The sequence below is a fragment of the Trachemys scripta genome, chromosome 4 (genome assembly GCF_013100865.1).
Source record: "Trachemys scripta elegans isolate TJP31775 chromosome 4, CAS_Tse_1.0, whole genome shotgun sequence".
Taxonomy (NCBI): Eukaryota; Metazoa; Chordata; order Testudines; family Emydidae; genus Trachemys; species Trachemys scripta.
In genome coordinates, this window is record NC_048301.1 from 61,981,729 (window position 1) to 61,993,077 (window position 11,349).

General features: G+C 42.9%; 1 protein-coding gene across 1 annotated transcript in view; it reads right to left on the bottom strand.

The window, feature by feature from the left end:
- Positions 1 to 9,978, bottom strand: part of SPTBN5 (spectrin beta, non-erythrocytic 5) — a 134,995-nt gene extending 125,017 nt beyond the window's left edge. Inside the window, exons 1-6 of the mRNA XM_034769645.1 lie at positions 9,626 to 9,978; positions 7,503 to 8,134; positions 6,321 to 6,459; positions 5,027 to 5,259; positions 4,289 to 4,442; positions 2,618 to 2,818 (exon numbers count right to left, since the gene is read on the bottom strand). Of these exons, the coding sequence (XP_034625536.1) occupies positions 2,618 to 2,818; positions 4,289 to 4,442; positions 5,027 to 5,259; positions 6,321 to 6,459; positions 7,503 to 8,134; positions 9,626 to 9,721 (1,455 nt within the window). The 5' untranslated portion in view covers positions 9,722 to 9,978. The remainder of the gene's footprint in view (positions 1 to 2,617; positions 2,819 to 4,288; positions 4,443 to 5,026; positions 5,260 to 6,320; positions 6,460 to 7,502; positions 8,135 to 9,625) is intronic.
- Between the last annotated feature and the right edge of the window lie 1,371 nt (positions 9,979 to 11,349).

Sequence of the window (11,349 nt, forward strand, 5' to 3'; positions counted from 1 at the left end):
TGACTGCCCCAACCTTCCTCCCCTCCCCCCCAAAAAGCCCCCCCTTGAACTCCCGCCCCCCCCCCCCGTTTCTTGACTGCCCCCTCCAGAACCTCCCTGCCCCTTCTCCTGCCCCCTGGCCCCCTTACCCTGTTGCTCAGAACAGGGTGTTGGGCTCTGTGCGAGCCGGACACGTGGCTGCGCTCCCCAGCACAACACACAACCCGGTCCCTGGCCCTGCACAGTGCTGCCGGACCGGGACACTGGGCTGCAAGGGAGGAGGAGCTGCCGGCTCAGAATGCAGGGGGGGAGGAGCTCCTCTACAGCTGCTCCGGAGTCCAGCCCGTGACTTTCCTGCAGCCCTCCCAGCCGCTCGCTCTGCTCTGCCGGGGGAGGGGGGAAATCCCGGACATTTTGAGTGATTTACAAATTCCCCCCGGACGCTATTTTTAGCACAAAAAGAAGGACATGTCCGGGTAAATCCGGACAAATGGTAACCCTATTTTATAGTGGCTTTTTGAATGTGTGCGTTTGTGTATTTAAATGGAACGAAACCAAAGTTCCAGTTCTAATTGTAGTAGGAAGAGGGCCTGAGACATAAGCCCTTGTATCAGAGGCCTGGTATAAAGCCTGAGGCCTGAGCTAAAGTAATGGTTAAAGCTTTGCTGATATAAAGCAAAGCCAGGTTGTGAGCAAGAGACAGGCCTGATCACAGAATTTGGTAAGAACAGAGCTGATATTGCAGAAACACACATTCCTAAGAAATGGTAGGCACAAAGCACTTACGCAAACACATTTCAGAAGGGTGGTACCAGAACACTTTGAGACCAACACATTCCCCAGAGATAACAGGCACACGCTGACTGATCCTAAAGATAAGGTCAGGATGACAGCATGATGAATAGAGATGTTTTGATTGAACCAACATGAACAAGGTAATGGGTGTCACCTAGATATGGCAGAGGGAGGCACCTAGTCATGTCAGAGGAGCTATACATAACTTGTTTGTATTGGTGTATAAAAAGAGGTATCTCAGAGGGAGTGTCTTTGGCTGGCCTAGAGGATAATGGAAAGTCCCGCCATTAACTGAGCTAGTCCATTGCAATGAGCATACAATGTGTTAGTGTACCTGTAACCATTGAGCCAGGACATTAGGACCGTGCTTCGTTGACAATAAACCTCCCCAAGTGCCTTTGCTACGAACCGAGTTTGTGGTTATTGGGCAGTTTGATCGAGGTCTGCTATGCCAACTATCTGTGAAGAGCTGGGACAGCACACAGAGAACACGCACATGCAGCCAAACATCTAACAACATCTAACAACACTAATCACTCCTCATACTTTGGGGAAACTCCAATCAGGATCCAAGCTTTGTGTCTGATATTTCTTTTTTATGGGACAGATTTTCAAAGGCACAAATGGCAGCTAGACCTATACCTCCCATTGGAGTTTGGTACCAAACTGCCACTGTGCCTTTGAAAAATCCCCCCATACTTCATTCAGTTGAGGCTCTTCAGGAGGGACTTTCATCCATTGCATGATGTTCACAATGAATTTCTCACATGTTGTGTATCCAGCACATCTTGGCTGAGCAGCAGTATCGCACTGAAGGTACAATTATTCAGCGAAGTTAGCAATTTAACTATCCCAGATGGCATTATGCCAGGTAGAACAGAGTGGCTACAGCAATGCTGAATAAAAAACATAAATACAGCAGGCAAAATTCTAATGCACCATAAAATCTGTCTCTCGGAGTTTTTTTTTGTAAAACGGAAGAATTCTCACTCTATCAACACAGGTCAATTGATGGGAGCAGACCCACTGCCAGTGAGAAAGAAAGCTTTCTGGGAGCCACGCAGGCAAAAGGACCCTCCTACTTAACCATTATCAGCAGCCTGAATGGCCTGGTGGCTTGGCTCTTTGTCAGAGCATTTCACGGATAGAATGGGGGAGTCTATGAGTTCTGAACTGGGACTGATCCTGCTATTTTCTACAGAAAAAGAGTGTCAGACAGTCACCCTGGTCTCACCCACTAGGAAGCTGATTTACAAGCCAGTTTTTCCCCCCCAGTTATTTAACTCTAGTATTTCTAACTGAGAATGAAGGTCACTATATATGTTCTCAACTAGCTATGTACCACTGCCCTCTATTGGCTGGCTAGCAGAAGAGAGGAGTCTGATCTCAAATGGTAGGAGCCTGAATTTTCAGAGTTGAAGGTCAAAGTTTCCCTCCTAGTGCTCCACACATGCAGAATAGCTGACAGCCACAAAGTCTATATGTATCAATTATTATGCTAAGGAACAAGGAAAGCAGAATCTGGAATATAGTGTTTGGGACAGATTTTACAGTAGCCAAATGAAAACAGAAGTCAGCAGTTATGATACACAGCTGATGTCTGCCTGCAGAAGACCAGAATGACTTGTGAGGTACACAAAGTGAGAGAGACAGCACTCTGATAAAAAAAAAAAAGATTAATATCATGTGAGTTGAAAGCTATTTTGTTTCACCCCAGCAAAGCTTACTGCTTCCAGATCCTTCTTGTGTTCCTTATATAAACCCCAATCTGGTGACACAAGCAGAAATGGAATGAGTTCATGTTCTTTCTGTTACAAAATGCAAAACCTGCAGCTTTGTTTACCTGTTTGATTAAAGCAGCTGCCTGCAGACGGATTTTACGATTGGCCACCTCGTCTTGGAGCTGTTGCCACAGCTTCTGGAGCCTGTCTGTCTGCATCTGGATATCCCTCTGGTTTGAGTGGTTCCTTTGACTTAGCTCCCAGCCCTTCCTCACTATATTGGAACAAATCGCCTTGTGGGAGTTGCACTCAACTTCTAGAACCTGCCAAATAAAGTGACATGATAATGAGTAGTGGAGACTTACAGGCCCAAGGATCTGGCCTGTCCCAGTAGAATTGTGCCTTTTTCCCATTGCCAAACTCTTCTGTCAGCTACGATAAAACTAACATGTGTAATGATTCTGTTTTCCCTCCATTCTGACACTGCCCCTTTCTCCATAGATAACACTGTCCTTTGAGCCCTAATACCTCTTTTTCACTCACCCACCTAATGATAGTCATTGAGATACTTCCCTTCCCCATTCCAGCAGCATATTATACATGATGGTCTCTGGGGGAGGTGTTTGTCATCCATTGAGTAGGCAGCCTTATGTCTTCCACTCACAACACACACTCACCCTCTCTCACATACGTCTCTAGAGATTTTATGATTCATGGCCCTGCTTTCATGCCTTTACTGTTGGCTTCCTAATTATAAAGAGCCGCATGTAGGAAATTACTGTTTAAATTCTGTCGCTGTCTTTTCAAGTCTTCAGGTCTGTTTGCCACAGTGATTTCTCTTCATCAATAACATGGAACTTCATGAAACTAAGATTTTCTCCCCAACCTGTGTCCAGTTCATAGGGAGAGCTGGCAGCAAATTTCTGGGAGGACCCAGCAATGTTATTCTAGAGTTTCCCATCTCTCCTTTCTTTACCACAGCTCAGTCCCTTCCCCTTCATTTATGGCATGCCTAATGTGGAAGTGGAGAAAGGGATAAAGGGAATTTGAACATAGATATCTTAGTCTCTAGGACTAAAGCAAGAGTCAGGCTAACAAAGTCAGGCTGACACTGACTCCAATAACGCAAGACTTGAAGGCAGGGTCTAGGCGAGTGGAAAGCGGGTGGGAACAGACGGTAAGAGATACTGTTTTGACCTTGTGTTAAATAAGAATGGAATGTAGACTGTGGCAGAAATTAATAAAAAAAAGTGAAATATCAGGAAAAAATATGTATAACAAAATGCAGCTGTTGCTCATTATTGTATGTAACAAAAGGTATAAAAGCTTGCCCTAATTGTTTATCTAGCGGAGACCTACCTAGGGAAGGGAAACCCTGCCCGTGTGTACTCTCCCGTGCATATTGTAATTGCTCGTAATAAAGCTGCCTCTGGTTTGTTGCTTCAAACTCAAAATAAAAACATTGTTTTCTTCCGCACTACTCTACTTATTCTCCCCATGTACTCATTTGGGAAGGGGGAATGGATAAGAACCATCTCCTTCTCCCATTCACCAAAGTGGCCTAATGGACAGCACACCGAGCTTCACTCTGCTTGGTCTGCACATCCACAATCCCATATTAAACATAAGACTGTCCCTCATTGGGAGGGATCCCTAAGCTGCATGATTTCTCAGGTTCCAAAAGCCAGCCAACCCCTTAATTTGAGGCATAAATGCTTTTCAGTTGGTTTAGATAAATTATAAAAGACTAGATTCAATATAGAGAACAGACACCAGTCAACAAAATACTGTACCTTGTGCTTCTGAATAGAGGCAGTAATCTGACGGAGATCTCGTCCTAATATTGCTGTCCTCACTAGCTGCCATTTCTCAGAGATCCATGACTCTTCTTCCTGACCGTCATGGAAAAACTCAAAAAGCTTCAACGCTTCCTGTAGCTGGGATTGTCTAACATAAGGCAACAAGCAATATAGCTTGGTCAGTGCTAGGATTTCAGGGACAGTGTAGAAACAGAGAATAGATTAAATTAGAGGGCTTCAGCACTGCAGGAAATTCAGAGATTGAATTCCCATGGTACCTCCGAGTCATGGCTGAGTTATGGGTGGAGCAACATGGGGAAGCCAAAAGGAAATTTCCCTCTCAACCCAGGAGATGGAGAATCAGCCATATCAGATCCAGATCACATAGAAGCAACGTTGACACGGACGTTCCCTCTCAGTCCATAATAGCTGATGAGCCTTAAGGTCAATGTGATGTACTGTCCCTTTAAATGTTTGAGCTCTCCCCCCAACCCCAAAGCAAAGCCTCACTTTTGTGTTAGTTTCAGTTTTGAAGCCTGAATAACAAAGCGAGCACAGGGAGAACTATGGTTCTATCAGCTCCCTCTGCGATTATCTCCTTCTCTGCTGGATCTGTTATACTTTTATATGTGGAGAAATGAGAAATCCTAGATTCTGGCCCTCCCATTATCTCCATTTTAAAAGGACTCTCCATTCTAATCAGAAAGAACTGGACCATAAATAGAGCCTTACCGGGATTTGCTGAGAGCCACAAGGTTTTGGTACAGCTGATGGAGCATCCGAGCTTTGGCATGAAGCACATCTGACTTGATTGCTTTGCCTTTGGTGGCCTCTGCTGTCCTCTGGGTGATGTACCTCACCCTATCATCATACGAAGTGATCTGGAAGTCAACCAAATTGTGCTTCTGCGACAGATCTACTACCTCCAAGAGCTGCTTCCCATAATCCTGAGATGTCACTAGTGCCTGAAAACCAAAAGTGAGAAATTATCAGCACTATGACCTCATCTTCTCCTATGTGTGTGCAGACAATGCCATCCAGGATCTAAGGACTGAACTGAAATCAATGGAAGGACTCCCATTGGCTCTGACAGGTGTTGGATTGGACCCAAATGAATAAGTGGGTGTGTGGTTTGAACTCTGTGGGAGCACTAACTGGCTGACTGGAAGGAGATAAATAACCAAACCTCTCCTTCAAATTCACAACATATAACCCACAATCCATAGCTTTTATCTGCTGCAGTGGATGTGGGGGAAGTAGTCATATTCTTTAAACCAGAGTCACTTCTCACTCCCAGAATCACTGCTTATGTCCAGCATTTACTATGCCCACTGAGTGCACCTCTCCTATATGCCTGATTATAGTGTGCTTGATTCAGTTTTTATCTGAAGAAATCTAGGATGCTCCCCTTCTACAGTACATTATAATTGTATCGTTTTCCTCTGAGGAATATACTTGGTTTTGGAGGCAAGTGTCCAGATAGTGGGAATAATAACCAGTGCACAGTATTTTCTTTCCTGACAAAAGGCTAGGGCTCAGAGATTCAGAATAGCTAGTCCCTGTCTCCAATTTGCAATTCTCAAGTTTACATAAACTGCAAGGTCCATAAACAAAATGGTTTTTATACTTCATGTTCAGCACAATCCATAATATTCTCTCTCTTGCACAGTACAGGTCAAGGCAAAAGCACACATTTACAGTGGTTGCCATTACACCCTTCAGCAGTTACCAGTGACCACACAATGGTATCTACAACATCAGTTATCTCCTATACTAAGTGACTTCAGTTTGAATTGTGGTGATTGGTACTTGTGCAAATCAGGAAAAAAAATTAATTTAGGTGCCTTAGTATGGATTCAGCTGCCTACTTTTGAAAATTCTAGCCATAATATGCTCAATTCCCAGCACAATATAAACATTGCAATCCATAACTGTCACTGGAATACTGTGTCTGCTGCAATTATTTATATTGGTAGTGGTGCAAATTGTGTGCACAGCCCACATGCTGATGGAGAGGGGTTGGTACCTGCAGTCTTTTGAGTTCCTCTGTAATGGTATCAATGTCCCTCAGAAGGCCCAGAGTTTCCTGCATTGCTCCCAGAGAGCGTTTCTGTCTCTGGAGCTGCTCCAGTAGATCCTGCCACTGTTGGGAAATGTCCTCTTGCCTGTAAAGAAGGGAGGAGAAAGGACCGACTTATCCACAAGGATCTGATGCTTTGGACAGCATGGGAAAAGACCCTGTTGACACATGGGGCTTACAATTTTAGGGGAGTTAAATGAACACCTAGGGTTCCTAAAGTCATATACGTCATCTAATGTGTATATGTGTCATCTAATGAAGCATACACTGGTCTCATGGCTCAGCACACTATATCCTCTCAATGAATACGGTCCTGGGGAAGATATTTTGGTTAATATGTAAATCATCATTAATCTTGTTTGAGGGACTATTGTGTATGGATTCTCATATCCGATGTCCCATGTCCTTTTAGCCTGTGACAATAAATATATATGAAAAAAGGAATGGTCCCTTATGACTCAGATTAGATAAAAAATTAATTCAAACCGTACCTCAAATCAAAACCAAAACTTCTGTGGAGTTTGGTTAAGTATTTTATTATTTTCACACATGCTTCTGGCTTTGGTTGAGTCTAGAAAAGACAAGTACTGAAATACCACAGAAAAGGTTGTTCTTAGGGTATTTCCATGAAGTCCCAAACCAGGAATTTCTGATCATCTTAGAAGTACTGATCTCACAAGATTTATAGCCCAATTTGGGAACTAGAGGGGCATCAGAAGATTTGTGGCTATCTATCTGAACCTCTCAAACCACACACTAAAAGAGATATGTGATGGGTTGGCTGAAAATATTCCTCTGAAACTTTCTTTTGATGGAAGATTGGGTTTTCAACAAAACAAACATTTCACATTAAGTGTCAGCTTTCCTCAAAATGTTTTTATTTTTATCGGCCAATTTTTGTTCCCCAGTTTTTGAGGTTCTTTTTTCAACAAAAAGTTAAAATTTGAATGAAAATGAAACATTTTGCTTTTTCATTTACATTTTTTGGGGTGGGGGGAGGAGGGGGAATCTGACCACCTCTACTTATGTGGAATAGAGCTGTTGAACTATTCCCTCCTCTTCCACATCCACTTAATATCATAACTTGTTTAGTCTCCATGACTGCCCATTTCCACTAGCATGACTCACTTCTTTATGATCTGGATCTTGTGATGATAGTTCTCTCGGGTTATAACAGACGCCATGTCATTCAGTGCTCTGAAGCGCTGCTCCCTGGGCAGTACATCTGCCACAATAGCCTCAAGCTTCTTAGTGGCAGCCTCCACCTTGTCCACACTCTCTGGCTGGAAGTCCTGCTTCCTGAGCACCTTCCTCATGTCCTCCAAGTATGACTCACGCAGGGCTGCTTTCTTCAGGAACCTCTGGGCCAACTGTTCCACTCTCTCCAGCCTCTGCATCTCTTGCTGCAGCGCTTCTCCCCGGCTGTGCTCCGCTTTCTCCAAGATGACCCAGTGCTTTTCCACATCTTGCAGTGTCCTGCCTTCAGGGGGCAGATATGGCCGTTGATTGTTGGCTCTTTGCTTGGTTCGGATGTGGAAAAAGTGGGCTTCAATCATGCCCCTCTCTTGGTATTTGGGGGGCTTCTCTACCGTGCGGAAGGTCTTGAAGTTGGCCATAAGCATCCACATATCCTGTATGGAGTTGGGAAAGTGGCGATCGTCCAACTCTACTACTTTCTGTTTAATCCATTTCAAGAGCTCAGAGATCATCTGCTCATACTGAAACTTCAAGTCATCAATCTCCTTCAGGAAGAACAGAATCTGAAACACGAACATGGAAACACAAGGTGTTTAAGCAGCATGATGAAGCGAGGAAGAAGAAAACTATGTGGCATGCTCATAAACTCAGTTTAATCGGAATGCAAATGAGCTGATGGTGTGTGGCCATCAGTACCAAGAAAGTGCTATTTAACACTGCAGGCTGCCATGTCCCTCAGGTTATTATATCAGCATGGAGATGGTTATCACATCTGAGACCAGGAGGATTCCTTCCCAGTCTAGGTTCAGTAAGAGCAGAATGATCATCCCCAAAACATGTTAAGCAAAGGGATTAAAAGTGATTTCATGTGCCAATATTAATTTTAGTTTCTTTTAAAAAATAAGTGAATTTTGAGGCTCATATAAGCTACAGACGGTACTAGCTACTTGTGAGGGGTAAGCATTATGTAGGCAAGAATTATGTAAGCTTCCTCCTACGACTGAAAAATAAGAATTCTGTTTTCAGAATTTGTTTTTGTTCTGCATTGGAACAAAACTTGCAAAACTTTTTTAGGGAAAAAAAAGCAGCAATGAGGGAGAGGGAGTGATTGAGATTTGTGACCTAGAATAACCAATAGGCCAGGTTAAGGACCCTCACCGGAGATGTGGAAGACCCAAGTACTCTGCCTAATTTGGAGGAGGACCTTGAGCCTGGGTCGCTCCCAGTCTAGATGAGTGCCCTGGCTATTCGGGGGGCAGGGGGGGTCTTGCTTTCCCCCCCATGTGAAATTCCATGTGAGGCCTGAGAAACCTTCATGAAGGAAAATTTCATCAAAACATATATTTTTCCATAAAAAGTTTCAATGAATCAACATTTTCCGATGAAAACAACATTTTGTTGAAAACTTCCCAGCCAGTTCTACTTTCTATCCACGGTCAGCCTGAAACACCTTTTTCCCGACTAGCAGCACTCCTGCCACTGACTCTTGAACTTGTCTTGAACAGAGACTGAAAAATGTACCACAATAAACAGTGGTTTTGTGAGGATGGCAAATGTCAACTAGTAGCAACTCTGAGAACACAATACTCATTTATTTCACTTGCCATGTTGCCTGGATTGGAATTCAGTTTTCCTGAAGTGAAAGATTTTACTCTAATCTGTAGTGAAACGGAGTGAGGGGCAACCCCCCCTTTCTATTTTATGTATACCTTTTATTCCTTTTCTTTGCACCTTATATAATATTTCTTCCTCATCCCATAGCCCTGTGTAACTCCTAAACCTGAAATACCCCAGAGATACCATGGCTAATATTGGCTGAAACCTGCTGCATGAAAGTTCAAACAATGCAGAATGACATTCTGTGTCTCTGTTGCTCTCTATGGAGACTCAGCACCATCTGTTTCACTCTGCAGACACTTAAATTAATAAGGAAGGTGTTGCAAGTGAATAAAGACCTATGAGCTACACATTCTAATCTGTTTTTGCCTATCAGAAATTGTACTTGTAAAAGAGTGGCTGTCCCAATGCTCGAAGAGGAGTGAAACAGCACTAACCTTTAGAGCAGGAAAAGCAGCCCGTGGCATCAGAGCTCCCTTCTGTATGTTCTGCCATCGCACCCAGTTCTGGCTGAAGGATCCTAATAAGTGCATGGTCACTGGAGCAGGTGGGGGAAGGGAGATTTACCTCTCTCGATTGATTCCCTCTGCAATCCTGGTCACCCACTTAGCCTCAGCTCTCAGGCTGTCTTGACACATTGAGGCTTCCCTCCCCAATCCTATTAGTGAATTCAGAGCTGCCCATCTGAGGGGACTAAGGACATGAAGATATTATCGTGTGTTCATGTGTGTGTGTGTGTTTGTTTGCGCGTGCATATGGATAAGGCAGAGAGGCCTATAAGAGGGAGGAAGGGGAAAAAAGGCTGGGGGGGAGAGAAAAATGGGAAACAAAAAGCAGGTAAATGCAAGGAGAAAAATAAACAATGAAAATAGAAAACACAAACAGGAAAATGCAGAAAAGGAAATCAATGGAACATTTAAAAAATGGAGATAGAAATATTCATCCCAAAACAGTTTTCCAGAATATGAAGATGTGTCCTATCCGATCCTCTGAGTTCTTATACAATTCATCTAAGTAGTTCCTATGATGACAGGGACTTTAGAAATGCCTAGATAGATACAGTGTGTACACTTAAAAAGTTTTCTCACTTCTGAGACAGATTCCCATTTCCAATGATAATCCATTTTACATATAGGAAACAACTTTCAAGCCAGAAGAAACTCTGCAAATGTGACCTCTACTCTGTAGACTATAATTGCAGGACTGGGCAATGTTAGGGATATAGTGGAATGAGAAAGGAAATAAGCTGGTCTAATGAAGAACCTGAAATATGTCTCCAAGCCAGAATCTTAGGTGGTGTCCAGCCTAATCTTTTTGCCCAGTCTCCTCACTCATGCCCAATCACTGCTTAATCAAGCTACAAGTCCTCCTCTCCTCCATCACCTCTGTTCAGAGTACAGTGCTGCTGTTGATATTGTGCTCGGGATATCTGGGATAAAGATGGGATCTCCTTGTCTTTATCCCAGATTAACTAACAGTGCAAACCTTCCATTGCGAAAGCTTTTTACCTTGTCACAACAAGAGAAATCCTGCTTTGGATTTTTGTCCCTACTACTGTGCAAACATGTCCCTGTCATAGCACAACAATCTTTTAAAAATCAGATGTTCATCAACTCTCACACACATACATAAGAAGGTGAATACTTTTTGGGTTCACTTCGTATTTTTGGCAAAAATGGAAGGGAATTTTTACAGACAGAAAAGCAGCTATTCCCAAAGAAAGCTGTCATCATTGTAACAACCACAACATTTTGGCCAGAGTCAGTGAAAAATACCAATGGTTTTCCCATGAGAAATTTTAGTTTAATTTTTTAAATAAAGAACTGAAACCAATTTGTTTTGTTTTGTTGAAAATACTAAACCTTATTTGTATATGTCTTTTTGTTTGTTTGTTTGTTTGATGGGTTTTTCCCCCTCCTTTTTTCTTACTTTTTTACTTTTGTCCCCTCATCACTGGAAAAGAGGGGGAAAGGGAGAGAAAATGAGGGGGGGGGGAACCAAACTAAACTGAAAACCAATTTTTTTTCAGGTTTTAGTTTTTCATGGTTAAACTGAAAATTTTCTACTGAAACATAATTTCACAGACTACTTACTAAGCACCTTAGTTATCAAATACAAAATCAAATACAAAATATGACCAAATAAAGAAGCTAATTTCCAT